The sequence below is a fragment of the Mesitornis unicolor genome, unplaced genomic scaffold (assembly GCF_000695765.1).
Source record: "Mesitornis unicolor isolate BGI_N332 unplaced genomic scaffold, ASM69576v1 scaffold53286, whole genome shotgun sequence".
In the NCBI taxonomy this organism is placed as follows: domain Eukaryota; kingdom Metazoa; phylum Chordata; class Aves; order Mesitornithiformes; family Mesitornithidae; genus Mesitornis; species Mesitornis unicolor.
The window spans coordinates 1,114-19,090 of record NW_010191387.1 but is presented as its reverse complement, the minus strand read 5'-3'; the positions used below and the strand labels follow the sequence as shown (position 1 = coordinate 19,090).

The window sequence follows — 17,977 nt, the reverse complement described above, 5'->3', positions numbered from 1 at the left end:
GTTCAATAGCCCTTTGCATGTTCTAGAACGCACATGCAGGACCTGCAGGAGGTGACCCAGGATTTGCACTACGAGAACTTCCGTTCGGAGAGGCTAAAACGAACTGGCAAGTAAGTCTGTGTGTGCCTTGGGGGCTCTGCTGCTTGAGAGTCTCTTCTTTTTCCACTGTGACACTGGAATAGCTCTTCCTCCTAAGTAATCCCACCTGTAACTAATTATGTCTCCTGAGATTTCAGTCTAAAGAGTTACTGAAATTTGTATGAAATGCCCGTCTTTAAGGGGAGTAATACGTAGTGAAGTGCAGTGCTCACAAACAGCTGTTCTTTGTTTTGTAGCCATTCGCCTTTCTCTATGCTTTTAATTGGAATGTGCATAGAGAAGTAGTGGGCTGCAAGCAAGATAGGTTTTCATTTAATGATGTCTGCTTGGAAAAAGAAAAAAACAACAAACCCCTCATGGGCACATTTTAATAGGCCCCAGCCTGTCTGATCAGGTAGGATGCTGCTTTTCCAGTTATTGCTGGACTGCCATGGTGGCTGTTCTCTTGCTCCTTCATGTAGAGCGAGAGAGAGAAGTTTAGACCAAACAATCTCTTTTTTGGTAATGTGTGTAGGTTTTTTGTAGGGTTTGGGGTTTGTTTTTTTTTTCTTCTTGGTTCAGCTTCTGTCCCTGGCAACTTAGCACAAAAAATCCACATCTACCTGTGCCGGGACTTTTTTGATAGCATCTTATTCTTGTCCCCACTTTACTTGTTCTTTAAGTATTCAGCCAAACATTTTTATCTTAAAGAAAAAAGAAAATAGCCTACACACCTTTTTAATGATTGATTTTGTACCATGTATAGATAGTGGAGGGAATCTCTTGTTTAGAGTAAATGGAAAAAATCCCCATAGCAGTGAAGAAATAACATTTTAAGAAATGGAGAGTGAATGGCAGGAGTCTATGAAGTAAAGATGGCAATTTACAAAGGGGAAGCATGGGTTTAAGAATGTCCTAGTTTCCTTGGGAAGCATGTATGGAAGCATGTAGACTTCTTGTTATATTAGCTGAAATATGAGCCTTTAATTTGTTCTTGGAGATGTTTACTTCTATATCTCATACATCAATGCGTTCTTTTGTTCAATAGGCCCGTTGAAGAAGAAGTGGTAGACAAGGATAGAATCCTCCAGCAGAAAGAGGCTGAGGTAGGAGGCAGCTTCTAAAACTGTTGTTCTTTAATATAACATGCCATGTTCCAATTTCAGTGCTCTACGTCAGCTACTGCCTACGGAGTGTAAGGCTGGAGTTGTGAGAAATGACAGACCTAATGTGAGCATACAATTTGCCCATGCAGAATGTTTTGTTTGTAGCCACTTCCGTACCGTGGATGGTAGGTAGCATGTGGGCTCTTGGTTGTAGACAGGGTATTTAACATTTCCAGTTTGTATGTTGATTTTTCTGTAAGGATAGTTGCTGTTTTTTAAGTATTGAATTCAGTTTGTTTCTCAGCTACATATACGGCTTTAAACGTAGTATGTTGGGGTAAACTGATAGTCTGATGTCATTTCAGATGTGCATGGCTTACTGCAGGCATGTTACCAGTAAATTTCTTCTTACGTCTTGGGCTGTGGAGTAGAAAAAGGTTGTTGAGTCTTAAAAATCCCATGATATAATTCATGCGCATGTTTTCGCATCTTAATCTTGGCTTGCAGCAAAATTCATAGCATTTCTGTTGTACCAGTCAGCTTAGGGGTTTGATGTGTTCAATCTCTGATTTCTTACTCTGGTTTCAAGTTGTTACTGGGCCTTTCAACTTAACGCTTTTATGCTAAAGTTCTAAAGATTCAGAGGCTTTTAGCCTAGTATTTAAATTGAAGTAGTACACTGCCAATGCTTATGACTGCTTGCATTGTGAAAACTTAAGACTTGCTGCCAATTGGAAGACAGTGTTTTTGCTGTTTATCCTTCTTTTATCCAATTCAGCTTGGATCTAAGTTCATAAATGGAGGAAGGCATGATTTTAAAGATCAATGCATACTTGCAATGATTTGGAGTAAGAAATAAAAAACAATACAAGCAGCTTTGTGCGTTTCTGAGGTGAAAGATTCAGGTTCCCGTACATGGTCATGTTTGGAATACAGTTACTTCAGTCTGTGCATTTCCTTTTTCCTTTAGAGCATCCATATTTAAAAATAGCTCACCCTGGTTAGCTATTGGCTAACCTTGGCATGTTGACATAAATAACAGCATTTTCTTAAAAGGACATGCAGAAGCAGCTAATTATCTCCGTAACTAATCGCTCATAATATGAATTACTGGAGATAAAATGAGCTGCACCTTTGTCACTGTACAGCTTCATTTCAGCAGCATGAGCACACCTGATGGCTGTGCACTTAGAGTGGAACTTCTGCAAGTGTTCTGCACACAGATTAACTGCCTCCCATCTACTGATGTGTGTGCAGACCAACAGTAGACCATCAGCTGGTAGCCAGCAATTCTGGATGCTTTGAAAAGGTCAAGAGCGTTGTCTGGAAATGTTTTGTAGTTTGGTTTTTTCCTCTTTTTTTCTAAATGCTTCCAAGATTCAGGCAGCAGACATAGAGAATTCGTCATAACTGTTTCTCCTGTTACTGAACTATGTAAATTGTACATGCCTAGTAGTGAAGTAGAAACTCTGGGATACTTGTAGCACTATTTGTCTTCAGGCTCGCATCTGAAAAAATTCTCTTATAACTATTTCCTTTGGGAAGGGTTGATACGGCAGGCACATTATTATAGACTGGTCTATTCTGGCCACTCAGTGAATCACAGAACATTAGGGATTGGAAGGGACCTCAAAAGATCATCTAGTCCAATCCCCCAATATGTATATATTGTATTTATATCTATATCTATATATATATCTATATATCTATATATGCATGTAATGTACTTTTTATATAATATAGCTAGAAGGATGAAGTCTTGAATTTCTTGGAGGAGAGTCTCTGAAAGTTTCCTCTGGGAGTAATAATTTCTGAATAACTGCTGCTGAAGTTGCAGAGGATTAGGTTAGAACTTGAAAAAGCAAATAGATTTTTAACTTCTGCATTCTATTGTCCCAAAGAGATCAAGAGGCTTTGCTGAATCTTCTGTAGATAAGCCAGTATGAAATCCCTTCATCTCCCTATCATCCCTGAGGTTCAGACTGGGAAAAGTCTGGGGAGGAAAGAGGCACAGAGGAAATGGGCTTGCATTCCATGGCCTTCGCAGAGAAAACAAATATCCATTTCCCCTCCTGTTTTGCATTCCCATCACTAACGGTGCTTGAAGTTCTATTTACAGTTTTGTGAGGTTTATATAACCTTGGAAGGAATGAATGCTTGGGCTAGTGCCAGGATCATCTTTATCAAGGCATCACTTTTGCTAAATGATCTTTTATTATGCCAAAGGGATGCGGTCCCCCGTTCAGCAATTTGGAATTGATAATCGTCATTTTGGGTTTATTGCTCAGTTTGGTTGTGCTTTTTGCTCATTTGCAAGTGATGCCCTGTTTTTTCTGAGGTGGGAAGTGAAAATAAGACTAAAGGTGTCCACGTTCCTTATGTGAGCAGTAAATATGCTGCGGTTTGGGTTAATTTGATGTTGTAGTCTAAATGGGCACAAACAGAAGAAAGTTTGTAGTGTGGTACCATATTCTTACTGCTCTGAAAATACCTTGTGATAAAAACATCTCAAAATTTTGAGAGGCAGTACTTCCAGGAAAATGTTAAGGCCACAATTACATGAAAACAGCAAGGAACAAGCTTCCTCTGATTTTTCCAGTGAGCTACCCTGAGGCTTTGGTCAAATTCCTTTGCTCTGCTGTTTTCAGTGGAGATGCTCAGCAGTAGGGTGAATATAGTAGAATTAACTGCAGTGTTGAAGTAGTTTTCTCTCTGTCCTTCTGCTTTCTGAATGTGTTTAACCCTTTGGCAGATGAGGAGAAGGACCCTGGTTTCGTCTGGGAGTCAGTGGGGGGCCAGCCTGCAGTGGGGGGGCTGCCAGGCTCAGCCAGCAGCAGCCCTGTGGGTAGGCGAGGACGTGGCAAACGTCTATGAGTAACTGCCTGCTATTGCAGGTATTTGTGTAAGTATTCTTTTGAAAGATAAGGTGATAACTTTTATGTGAAGACACGTCATGACCAGTGATGAGACAGGAATAGTCAGTATTCTGGGCAAAACATATAAAAGATGAAATCTTGCAGGTAAAGCAAAATGTTGTGTCGGTGGTTTTCCCTTAATGCTGTGGAGGCCGTTAGGAAGCTGTGTGGTTCACTTTTAACTTTGTAACCTTAACTCTCATTTTAAATGTTTGTTTCCTCTCTGTGTTGCTACAGCAGTGACTACACGTAGCTACCCAGTAGATACATGATAGTTTGAAGTACATTTTCGTCCTGAATTAAGTAAACTAAGTGGAGTTTAGATGAAGGTTAAATTTAATATTTTGATTTTTGCTCTCTGGGAATTCACGGGAATCGTGTGTTTTAACACATTTCCAAACATTGTTTCCTAGCATTCTTTTCATCACGTGCATTGGCCCTGTGCTCTCATGTTGTAGTATTCTTTCTTTAGGGGATGAATGCACTTTCCCTGCAGAATATAAGATTGTTGCTCTTGGAAGTGAGAGGGTTTACTGCTGAGCAAGATCAGAGTCACCGTGTGCCCTCGATGCTTGAAATCCCCAGCAGTGAAGGAAACACAGATGTTGATATGACATCGGTTTCAGTCCTCTGTGTGATCTTTTGCGTTCACCTTTAAGAGGGGAGGTTGTTTCTGTCTGTGCAGTAGATCTGGTAGGGTGAACACACACACGGGTTTTTTTAGTTTGCACTGCAGTGCATAGGAATGGTTCTTATGTCCTGCCCTCCGCTTGAAGAGGAGTTGTGGAAGAGGCTGACATGGTTACCACTTCAAGTACAGTACGGTTTGATCCTTCTTTTAGTTTTAGTTTTAAATTTAATTTTACACTCAAACTGACAGGATTTCTACTGAGCAAACTCTTTTCTCTCCAAGATATTTGTCTACATTCTAAGTTCAGTGATTACCTCTAACTTTAGCCCTGTAGATATGCAGCCAGGTTCTAGTGTGTGGTACCCATCCTTACTCACAGGTTTTCTGCTAACAATCCTGTTACAGAACTGATAGTTGTGAATTTGATGGGAGCTCTTGAGAAGCCACAGTTTTACAGCAGAAAGAAACCATTCTGGATTGTTTGCATATCAAATGCTCAACAAAAACTGAAACAAAGTGCGGACGCAGCCCAGGATGCAGTGAAAAAGCCAGGTGTGCTCAAGTACTTTGTTATTTTGGGATTGGTTTTTTTCTTTTTTTTTTTACCAACTTTCCTTATGAAAAGGAAAATTCAGTGGCTTCTAACCTATTAATGGCCATAGGAGACAACAGTGTGCCTGGTTTGGTTTGGTTTGACTTGTTTTAATCAGGCTTTGTGCCTGAAAGATTTTTCTATGGAATTATGCTAAAATAGGTTCCAAAACTTGCCATTATTTAGCTCATGGACGAGACTAACGCTTCACCAGTAGATCTCCAAAACACCACATGAAAATGGAAAAGGAAAAATCTTACAATCTTAATGTTAGAGCAGAGTCGGTCTCTTAGTGCTTTTGTCTGACTTTACATCTGAGTCATATGCAGCATCTGACTTCTTTCATCGCATGGGCATATTTTTATCAATTAATATTAACAAAATGCGAGACTCAGTGCTATATTTAAGTCTTAAAATATGATGATGGCTATTAACAGAATGCTGTGTTGGAGCAATCACCGTGATACATGTGCAGCAGTATCTTCCCTTGTGATTACTGAATGGTTTCTATTTTGAGAGTGTTTCATGGCTCAGCTTGGAGCGCTCTTGGGAAAGCTTAAGTAGGCGAGCTTCCAAAAAGCTGGTTTTATTCTGATGGTAAATCTACAGAGAGGCAGTTCAACAGACCAGGTGTCTTACATTTGTGCAAGTTGGTCTTTGAAACTTTTCTTGGACCGCGGAATCGAGGCAACTCGCATTTCTGAGACCCTGCGTTTTGTTTTTCCTCCTTCCTGCAGCATTATGCCATCTTTCCAATCAGCAGCTTTTCAAGTGTTCACAGAAAGATGTGGATGGGCACATAATAATCATTGCAGACTTAGCTGTATCTCCCACTGTTCTTGTGAATCTCCTTTTGTCGGAGTGCATCTATGCCGCAGTCACAGGAACCTGAATTAACCTCTACTGAACCTCTTATTCTTAAATTAACCTCTGCTGCAGCAGCAAGAGGATGAGTACCAGTATCTAAGCCAGCTAGTCTGGGGCAAGCTCTGTTATCTCTGACTGTGCTGCAATCTCTGCACCTCAGTTTCTAGCTCTTTCCCAGATCTGTATCTGAGGTCAGGCGAGGTGATAGAGGCACTGCAATTAATTTTTGCCTGTTCTGTGATGATTCTTTCTATTAAAAGAAAAAACCCAACCAAGCAAACAAACAAAACCAAACTACCAGCTCAATACATGTGGTCAAGCATTTATGGCACATTCTTTTAGACTGAATCTGATGGAGTAACCAGCATCACGATAGCTAATGTGGTTGACTGGATGAAAATACAGTGTAGCTGTTTTAACATAGCAGAGCTTTTTGAGTTGAAAGGTTTCTCTCCCCTCCCCCTTGCCAAAAGAAATGAAAGCAATTATCTACTTTTTCCTAAAGGAGAAAAAAACCTGGCTATATTAAAACCAACACAATTCTTAGAATAATGAAGACTTGCTCTACAAGCCTCAGATTATTACATGATCTCTAGTTTGAGATGGATTCATATTTTATACAGTGTGTATGGCAATCACAGCCTATTTCTTTTCCAGTTTGTAAGACAGGGCACTTGTAATTGTGTATCTGGAAGGAAATACTTAGTCATTTGTAAACCAAATCAGAGGCATCTGCATATACATTTTGAAAATCTGTATTAGTGTTTCTTAGTCTTTCTTAAGAACATTTGTTTAAATTAATAGTTTGGGTTTTGTTTTTTTTTTATTTTTAAAGAACGCATTATATGTAACTCTCCTTTCATGAGATGGAAATTAACTTACAAGTGTCATAAGAAAATGCCTTTAAGAAGAGTTATTTCCAGAAAAAGGTTGTTGTTTAGATTTAAAAACATAAGTGCTTAATACGTTTAGTCTGTGTTCCCAAATTTTGTAAACATCTTTCTGTTTGGCTGTTGAAGTCGTTTTTAAATAGTGGTTGCACCTTTGGCTGTTACTGTTGCTAAAAATTTGCAGTTACCTGGTTAGCCACAAGATGAGTATTCATAGATGATACTATGCTTTGAACCCTGGTATGGGAACTAAAGCAAGTACTCGCTCAAGCAGTATCTCTACACACAAAAGGCACCTTTTTACTGTAGATTAAATGTTAATTCAGAGGTCTGCAAGCTTCAAAAGATTTGGATTTTATTGCTTAATTTTCATTACAAGCATTCTTACAAGTGTCTTTTGTAAAAGTTAGATGTAATGCACTGAAGAATCTCAGATGGGAAACACAGCATTCAGTCATCAGTTAATCTAACATTTCCATCTGCACTCTACCGTGGAAGAAGAAGATTTAAAGTTTCCTGGATTTTGAATTCCTCGTGAAATTGTTTTACATGTGGATGTTTTTTCTCTTACAGCTGCGCCGCATGCAGGAGATGATTGCACAGATGCAAGCCCAAATGAGGATGAAGCCTGGTGATGATTAAGATGCTTAACATCTGGATGCATCAGGTATGATGCTTCTGACTTGTTTGCTCCTCTTGCATACGGTTTTCACAATGATTGTTGTTAATTTTGCACTTTGGACTTGCTTTTACAGTACTTACAGAAAAATGTAAATGGGTAGACCAGAAAAAAGGATCTATGCAGATGTTTCCTTTCCAGCTGTTTTTAAGACCTGTAAATGCTTATCTTCAGTGCCTTGGTTTTGGATCATCTGACTTTATTTTTGTTAGCAAAAGCTGCTCAGAAAATTAATTTGACTATCTAAATGAAAGTTAGGATGTTTTGGAGCATGTAGGCAACTGAATTTGTAGCAGTTTGGTTTTTTTCCAAAGAACCAAACTAAATTTTAGACAAACTGGCTCCATGCACTGAGTACAGACTCTCTTGATGTCGTATATGATGTCCTAGGTGGGATCAGAGGGAGCGGACTGAAAGAATTCTTGAAGTATTCTTCATTTCTTCAGAATGCAGGTGTTCAGGCATCGTTTTTCTTTTAAATGCAAGAATGAAAAATAGAAGGATATGAGCAGTCTTGTTGCTTAATACTTCAGTTTAATACTCCAGTTGTGATTGCTGGTCTGCTGGAATGTAAAGCTTGAATAAAATGGATTATATTATCCCTTATGACCTTGTGGCAGCTGCCAACATTCCAAGCCTAAAATAAGGAGATTTTTTTGTTGCCTTTATTTGAACCTTTAGTCTTCCTGTTTATATTAAAAAAGAAAAAGTCTCCTGAGGAATAAATTTATTCACTGGATTCCTATTTAAACAGAAGTTGATGGGTTTACTGATACGTGCACTGTGATCTTTGAATGAAGTAGTTAAGGGGAAAAAAGTAATTCAGACTCAGGTTTCTTACTGTCACAATTCCAAGTCTGGCAGATAGAGAAGCCTTCAGAGCACGTCTTCCAACTTCCATACTAAGATACATTTTCTCAGAGCTGAAAATGTAAACACTGACGATAATGTTGTGGCTGACCATACAGTTTACGAGATAACAGTGTCTGACATAAAGCTCTGACTTCCTCAGCCAGGAGCTGGTAATTATGCAGCCTGTTAAATATTTTAGTCTGAACTGAAGGTCCTAAGTTTTCGCGGTGACTTTGTTATCATATGGCCAAAATCTTGACCGCTTGTGAAAATGGTGCTTTGATGCAGGAAACCTTACATTGTGTAAGTTTTATTATAATTGTTTTTTTGCTGAGGGGCTTAATACTTTCTACGAGTTACAAATCACATTTAATCACATGGCATCCTTTAAACTGATACTCAGTAAGGAAAAAACACCCTAAATCTAATAGGCTTGCCCACAGTTGTTGCTTGCAGAGCACAGGATGGAAGATCATACAAATACACTCAAGAGTTCTTTCTTCAGTTCCTAGGTACTGGAGTTGCTGTGAGATCAGTACTTGAGGGCTGACAGGATGCAGTATTCCCCTCTAATGGTTAGCCAGTCATGGCACCGAATTCCCTGTGTTTCACAGCTTCTGTCAATGCCGAATATGGTATTTATAAAAACAAGCTGGGGCTTGGTTTGTCCCAGGCCGAATTTGCAGCCAGGGATACATAAATAAACAGAGTTCTGAGCATGCTCATGCGTGTCCAAGGGAAGTGTTATTTTGTAGATACTTTACACTGCTGATCTGAAATACATCTTGGACCGCTAAATGTGTTAAGCAGGAGAGCTTTGCAGATTTAATAAAGCATCCACATGATCTTGCGATTTAGTCTGAACTAAATCTGAAGAAGGTTAGTTGGTGTGAAAGACTGCATGTGAACAAATTTGAGTGACATCTTCATATGTGGAGGTCCTGCTGTTTCTTTGGAATCTGCGAAGCTGTATTTCTGCAGCTGCTATAGAAATCACATTATTTGACAGATTGCTTTTGGGAAATAAATTTGAACTTCTTTTTTGATACCCTTGATGTATCAATTGATAGACTTTTAGGGTAATTTTGTGGCTAATATGTACAGCCACAACCAGAGTGTTGTCAGCATGCTGAGGTGAATCCTCACCTAGAACTTAGCCTTCGGGAAGCCTCTCTCGTGCATGTTAACTGTCTGTGCAGTTTAGGAGGAATGATGATTTCAGCCTCCAGCATTCCCATCAGATTTATTTGCTGTATTTTATTGAACTCACTATTTCCAGAGAAACCACAACATTTGTCATTAACGCAGTAGTTAACAGGACCAAACTGCCAACAAATTTAAATATAATTGATAGCTATCTTTTTGTTCTATCACAGCTTATCTTGAGCATCTCTCAGGTTCTGGTTTTACAAGAACTTTAAAGTATCAGCTCTGCTACTGAAAGCACAGCCTGTCCTCCAGTTGCTCTTTTGCACCCTTACTTATCTTCGTGCTAAGAAAAACATGTAACTTTGTAGATAATTTGTGTAAAAAAGTAACATTTTCACTCTTTTTATTTTGGGTAAGTGTGTACTTACTTATTTTCTTCAGAAGTCCCTTAAAAATATTTTCCCCTTCATAAAGCACAGTTATAAAGACGTTTTCAGATATTGTGGAAAAAGAGAAGTATGGTGTAAATACCCTCATAGATAAGAGTTGAAGAGTAAACAGTAGGATAATGAATTATTATAATATCCAGATATGTGAAATACCCATTTCTGATTTCAGATGTATTTTGGGATAGGAGAGGATTACTGAATGCTTTGGGGTTTTCTGGAAAGAGTCTGGCATTGCATAATGATCAAGAAGTGCTACACTCAAATCCTTGCCAAAAAGACTGGCAAGTCTGTATTATCATAAAGTGCTACACAGATGGGATGACTGGAAAGTCTGGTTTGCCTGATCCCTTTGAATAGGGGCATCTTTAAAGGTTTTATGGAACGAGCAAAGGGAGAATTTACGTCAAGCAGTTTCCTTTACTTTCAAGGCTAGACTAAAAGAAGCATAAAGGGAGTGACAAAGGCAAAGAACATGCACAGGGAATATGCTCAGAGTTTCCAAAGAAGATGGACAGATTTTTTTGCTGTGGAGAAGCAGAAACCTGAAGGGGAATGAAGAAGAACACTGGTGGAGATGGGCTTAGAAGTAGGAAGGGAAGATGATTTTGGAAACAGCAGTGACCAGTGTGCCAGCTGCAACTTTTGACAAAAGCCTGTGGGTACAGACTTACTCTACCTGATGGTGGTGACTGAGAGCAGCCCTAACAAAGGTCTGTTGACCTACACTGATGTCTGTTTGCTCTAAGCATTTCATGGCTTCTCTGTACAAGGAGTGCATGTGGAGCTATGTTTGTCGCTGTGAAGCACAGTGAAGACTTCAAGAGAAGCTTGCTTTTTCAGATTTTTTTGCATCTAAAATGCCAGACGCTACTGTAAAGTGGAGGAGCTTATCGCTGCTTGTATTTGACAGTTCAAATTACACAGAATCCCAGACCGTTAGGGATTGGAAGGGACCTCCAAAGCTCATCCAGTCCAATCCCCCTGCTGGAGCAGGAACACCCAGATGAGGTTACACAGGAAGGCGTCCAGGCGGGTTTTGAATGTCTGCAGAGAAGGAGACTCCACAACCTCTCTGGGCAGCCTGGGCCCGGGCTCTGTCACCCTCACTGAGAAGAAGTTTCTTCTCAAATTGAAGTGGAACCTCCTGTGTTCCAGTTTGTGCCCATTACCCCTTGTCCTATCATTGTTTGTCCCCAAGAAGAGCCTGGCTCCATCCTCGTGACACTCACCCTTTAAATATTTATAAACATGAATGAGGTCTCCCCTCAGTCTCCTCTTCTGCAAACTAAAGAGCCCCAGCTCCCTCAGCCGCTCCTCATACGGGAGATGCTCCACTCCCTTATGCGGAAGGAGAGGAAGGAGATGGAGGGGTGGGGTAAGTGACCAATAGCTAAGCCACATTTAGTTTTATTTGGACACTCCAGTACAAAATGCTTTTGAAATAAGCCTGCAGTAATTCTGACAGCATATTTACTAGTTTCTGAACTTGTCCATCTCAGACTGCAAAAAGCTGGATTTTAATTTTTTTTTTCAAATTAAATGTTTATTGATGGGTGTTTCTTCCCTTTCCTTCTCTGTTTCTGAAAGTGTAGCTCTTTGCAATCTGTTTTCCGCTTGTTATTCTTACAAATCTGGATTGTCTCTCTTCTATTTAGCTTCAGGATTATACTGGGACAAACCAGTAACAGAAGCCAGGCTGTGGAAAACAAATATAGCCAGCTGGAAATGTAGTTATGGTTAGGGAAATGTGTTCAGGAAAAAAAACTCAAACCAAACAGCCCCAAAAACCCAAGCATATTACACTTAAAAGATCTGTAGGATCTTGAAAATTCTTTTAGTATAGCTCATGATTTCCACAAGTATTTTAAAGCCTCCTGAGCTCACTAACACTGTTCAGATTCTTGATAAGAACAGTGCTAAAGGCACCAAAGCTGCTGCTTTCTGCCGTTGAACTGACATCATTTAACAGAACAACACAGAGCATTGTCATAGCAACCAGCCTTCGAAAATGATGCTGCTGAATGCTGAATTGATCTGATGAGAAGTGTCATTTGAGGCAGGAAGAGATCGTGTTGTAGTTTTTGGCAGCTGAAATTGAGAGCCTAGAGAATGTGAAGCTTGGGTAAATTTGTAGTGTTTGGAACAACTGCCTGGCACTGCCAGTGGATGTTTCTCTGGCCAGAAAATAGCCTAGAAGAGCACCATCGTCCTCCAGCTCTTTTCAGCTCTTCTAACTATGGAGTTGTTCAGCAAACCCTGCATTGATGGGCTAGCAGAAATTTTTGTTTCCCTTAAAGAGCAGACTTCAGATAGAAATTGTTGCTTTTCCCCTGCTGCTGTACAGCTGAAGTGCTGAATTTGTGTGGCTCCATGGGACCGTGAAGTTAACTTGCATAGAAAAATGAGCAGGGTCCTCAAGGGCCACCCTGTAGCTGGTGCCTATCTGCCCTTGTGTATAACGTGCAGAGAGCTAGACAGACTTCGGATGAGAGACCTGTTATGGGTTTTAATCCTTGATGTATAGCACAATAATGCTTTCATCTGAGTTTGTTCATCTAAAAATAGTATCAGCAAAATGGTCTCCCCACCTTCCAAAAGCCAAAACACTCTCTACTTCACAGACTTAAAAACTTCTTTAAAAGCCTTTTTTGAAAACGTGAAACAGAAAATTAAAAAGATTGAAACGCCTAATAGCAAGCTTTTCTGATATTTCCACATAAGTGCCCAAACTGTGTCTCAATAAATTTTGTCAGTAAATGGATTAATACAAATTGGTTCCATTTTTGCTAATTGAGCCCAGAGAATATAAACCAGAGAGAATATAAAATTCCTAACAGGCCACTGCAGAAATCCTGTTTTGTGAGGAAATGTCAGGGGTTAGTGGAAATATATTGATTTGCTTTTCAGTAATTGTTGATTTGGGAAAGATGGAGTCCCCAGTGCAGCGGCTACAGCGGCATTCTCAAGTCTTGTGAATGCGTGCAGCGGCACCTCGCGCTCTGCCTCCCAGCGGCTTGGTTACCCAGGCGTGATCAAACGGACAGGTTCCACCTCTCCCAGTATCTCAGTGGCGCACTGGTGTATCCAGCACAGCTGCTGGATGCACAGGGGATGCAGGGGGTGAGGGGAGGTCCTTACTGCCAGAATTTCTTGGGCATTAGTGGGCCTGAGGAGCAGAGTACACAGGCCTGCCAGGTCCGTGCCAAAGCCTGATGTGGTCTTGCTGGGGACCTGTAAATGCCTCAGGCCACCTTTTGCTAAATAAACATCTTCAGAGGAACGTTTCTTCTAGTCCTGGAGCTTAGAGGCTGGTGTGTGTATGTGACTCAGTGGATATTAACCCTGTTCTCATATTGAATTAACTGATAAACGTTGGAAAGCAGTTCAAAGGCCAGTTTTGTAATGGTATATACTTGGCTGATGACGTTTGCTATGAGGAAGTATAAGGTGTTATTAGAGACTAGAAAAAGGAAAGGGAAAACTGGAAGCAACGAAGTCAACAGAGGATGACTGAAATATCAGAAACCCAAAATAGTAGGGGTGTGAGTGACAAAATGAGTCAGAACTAGTTAACAACGGGACATTGGTGTCATCCAGTGCTCTTACTCTTTTTGGAAAGATGCCGTTTCTCAAAGTTCGTGCTAATGATTGGACACTTAAAAGGGCTGTAGCTACAACATATAAAATGAGTGCTATTTGAAGAGGAGGAATTTAGGTCAGTGAGAAAATGTGACTGCTTATAAAGGAAACTTTTCTCAATTAGGAATTCAGAGGTGTACATGGAGAGATGGGAAGTCGCCCTGCACTGTGGTGGTGTTCTTAGAAACCGCTGAGAGGGAGGTAAACCCATTCCTTGCCAAGGTTTTTGAAACCTGTACAAATGTAGGATTCTGAGCTGCCTGACCATGTGTATCAGGATGCAGGTGTATGTAGTGCTAGTTACGGTGCTTACCGAGACAGTTGTATTTTAATGGCATACTGGAGAAATGTATCATCTTTCTTAGATGATGGTATGAATTCACATTGCAGATGGAGGCACTGATTAAAGCCATGTGTTGGTGGAAGGAGTATGGGGGACTGTACGGTTATTCTAATAAAACTGGAGATCTGATTTGTAAAGATTGGGATCAACCTAATGTATCATAAAATATTGTCTCATAAGGAGATTAGAAAGAAAGCAGAGAAGTGAATCCGCACTGAAATGCACCAGCCTACTTTGAACGTTCTACAAGCGTACAAAATGTGGGTATCGTGTTGCTAATGCTGGTAACATCAGTGCACAGCTGGGCTTCTAACACAGCCTTGGTGTTTATTGGAAATTCCAGTCTCTTTGTGAGTCTGAAACAAAAGTTACAGCTTCCTCTTGAGGAACCTTCTGTAGCAGACCAGAGTTAGGCAGGCAATGGCAGACATTTCATTTCTCTTTCATACTCGAAGTAGCAGCATAGCACAACAGGTTAATGGTGAATTTGGTCAGCTATGTATGGACTCTGGCTAAGCCTTAATGCTGGCTTGCTTGTTCTGGTTGCTGTGGGAAATTGCAGCCTCCTTAAAATGTTGTGTGTATAGAACAGCATTCCCACTGTGCAAATGACAAAGAGCAAAGGAGCTCATTGTCAGCTTTCCTTGCTCCGTATCCCAGACTGTGGTCTGGGTGAGCGTTGCACTGCGCTTTACAAGTGAGTTGACACAGTGTTTTCTAAGAGATTTATTTTTTTCCATCCAGATAAATGTTTAGATTAAGCTATTTTTTTTTCCTCTTGGGAATGAGCAGTTTTGAGACTGGAGAATCCAAGGTGCCTCCTGAGTTCAAAATCTGACACGGCTTCTTAAGCAGGGTCCGGTTTTCAGGGAAAGCTGGAATTCTGCTTTCTTTGTAGCAGTCTTTTCAAATGGCAAATGAGTAGAGACATCCCAAACTGGTAGTTATTTTGAAATTACAGACCAGTATCCCTTGTTTCATCCATATAAATACTGCTCTGTGAATGCTTGGAAAATTCTGTTTGCTTTACTGTTTTACCTAAGCAGTGTCATGAGAGTGTTTCAAACTTGCTGCTTGCTTTAGCCCTGTTTAAGTAAGTGGTTTTCGTTTTCCTCACCAGAAGTAATGCTTAATATAACAAGCTGAGGTTGGTTTCTTGTGTGCATTACTGTTGAGATAAGCTGTAATGCAGTCCTTGTACTCGTGCAGGCAGAGGGGAGTGTGGGTGCTTCAGAAAGTATGTAACTAAAAATAGGTTCTCATTTATGTGCTCTTATTAGACATTTATGATAAATATTTGGGGCCAAGCTGCATCTGAATGGGCTGATCTAGTTTGAATGCAGCTCTCTGGGATGCAGTAACTGAAATTTTGGGTCCCCTGGATTGCACTGCTTTGCTTGGAGGGGCCGAGTGCCCCAAACACCCTGACAGTGCTGAGAGTTTCTCCTTTCTAATGCTCTGTGTTTTCCGCTTTTGTTCGCAGCAGCGCACGGTTCTCTAAGTGGATGGGTGCTCTCTTTTCTTTGACCGAGCGGTAACGTTCAAATGCAAAAGCTGGATGCCGCAGATCAAGACCTGCGTTAAAACAGACACAGAGTCTGAAGATCGTGTTGTAAAATGGCTTGTTTTATATATCCAATGTTTATCAAGTGATATTGTATCTTTTTTGGATTCTTTTGGTAACACTGTCTTCATACTTCTAAATGTTTTATTATCCTTCCTATACCTTTTCATACAGAAACTGATAGAGTGCACTGTTTGGACTAGTCATTGTGATGGGTTTAAGGAGTTAATCGTGTATCTTCTGAACAGTTTTGTGATTAATACTAAAGGCTTTGTGGCTCGTTTACAGTAAACGTACGTGTGTTCGCGCAGTGTCATAGCTTCCACTTGCCATTTGAAGTCATTGTGTATCGTATCAGTTTCTCCTTACTATCTCTGTGCTTTGGTTGCTTTTGAAGCCTCATCGCTGGTGATTTATATTTGTGTGAAGTATCAGAAAATGCACAAACCACTGACGATTCACCAGTGATGCGAAGAAGCTGACTTTTCTAAATCACCGTGCCTTAACGTACCATCAACACTACGCGTGCCAGCAGCTTCGGTGGATGCCTCTGAAGATTTGTCTTCAGGTCTCAAGCATCGACTGCAAGAATTTCTGTCGCAGGCATTTTGATCTGTCAGCTGGGCCATGGCATGTACTGACCTTTTTATATACCATAACACTAATTTTCATCGAAGTTTTGTAATAAATTGTACCAATTGGAAAATGTTGAATTTTGGGGTGGTTTTTGTTGGTGGTGGTTTGGTTTTTTGGTTGTTTTTTTTTTCTTTTTCAATTGAATTATGAAATGTCGTAATGGCATCAAGCAGAGTTCATAATCAAAGGCATCATGATATTTACTGTGGGGAATGAAGGCATTTTCTAGAATTTGTCTACATACGAACTGCTTTGATTTAATTTCAAAACAACTTTAGAAGTGTTTTAACTGGAGGTTACGTAGCAAGACTTTGCATCCACTTTTTTTCCCTAAGTTAATCAGGCACCTACTGACATCTTTCAGGTGGATAAATACCTTGGAAAATCTGATTGCACACCTTAGTTTAGAAATTCATGAATGCTTCCTTTATGTCACTACTGAGTGGATAGGTCTCTTCTGTCTGCTTTTGTAGTCTTGCCTGTGTTGTGTATGTGTAAGCGTAAATTATTTTGCAAATGTGGGATTGAGACACTTTGTCTTCTGTACTAAATTGGAGTGTCTTTCATGTAACGATTAGCCCTGATTTTGCTGTCTAGCAATGAGTGTGTAATCAGGGCAGGATTAACAAATGATTTGCATCACAGGGATGCGTATTTGGCTTGTGTTTGGAGTTGAACTGCATAAAATGGACATTACATTGTTATCTCGGTGCCTGCTGTAAAGAAGTTGAAAGAAGAAATGGAGCGATGGATTTGCATTTGTACAAAGTCATTTCAGGTCTTACAAAGATGTGATTGTAGCATGTCTGTCAAGAGGCCAAGGTGAGAGATCTAACGGTAAACGTATTCTCATGAATTGTGTGCCATTACGTGCGCTGTTCGTGTCGTTTTTCTGCCAGAATTTTGCATCGTGTTTTGCAACCTTCTTAAAAGGATGGGCTGTCCATTTGTGCTTGTGAAATTCAGGACAGCCACAGCTGAGAAACCAAGGCTGTAGTTACATGCATTAGTTACATACTGGATGAGCTCTGTGAACAAAGGTAACATGAAAGGTTCATCCTTCAAAGCAAACTAGGACAATGGGAAAACAGGCTTTCAAAAGCATCTAGTCTTTAATTTTATTAAAAATGTACCTTTTTCCTCCCCTCTTTTCAAGGCAGGGCACCTAAAGTCACTGTCACAATTCTTGTGTGAAGCCTCAGTGAACAGATGTTCACTAGCAGATTCTGATCGATAAATTCTGCTCCCTCCTGGCTTGTGAATTCCAGCTGAAGTGTTTTTATGCCTTCTACCATTTGTCTGATGTTGTCTGGTATTAAACCTTCAGTTACCAGAACTTGCTTTTGTTAAAATATTTCGCAGCTTAATGGAGGAACCAGTATTTGTTAAGCCAAGTCTTTGCTACTGTGAAGATCTCTGGAGAGAGGACTCTGGCTCTGGCCAATTCCTGACCTTGCATTTCCACTCCCGTCTGCGTTGGCAGTGCCAGGACCGTGGACAACAAATCCCTTTTCCCGAATTCCACCCTGGCATTCTCTGGGCTGACACTTCCCAGCACTGGGTCAAAGTGCCTGCGTGTAACTTTTA

At 40.3% G+C, this 17,977-nt stretch overlaps 1 protein-coding gene across 1 annotated transcript in view; it reads left to right on the top strand.

The window, feature by feature from the left end:
- The window catches only part of LOC104542411 (septin-2), a 33,041-nt gene extending 16,961 nt beyond the window's left edge, over positions 1-16,080 (top strand). Inside the window, exons 9-12 of the mRNA XM_010186709.1 lie at positions 27-110; positions 1,127-1,184; positions 7,653-7,746; positions 15,674-16,080. Coding sequence (XP_010185011.1) covers positions 27-110; positions 1,127-1,184; positions 7,653-7,721 — 211 coding nt within the window. The 3' untranslated portion in view covers positions 7,722-7,746; positions 15,674-16,080. The remainder of the gene's footprint in view (positions 1-26; positions 111-1,126; positions 1,185-7,652; positions 7,747-15,673) is intronic.
- The last annotated feature ends 1,897 nt before the right edge of the window (positions 16,081-17,977 follow it).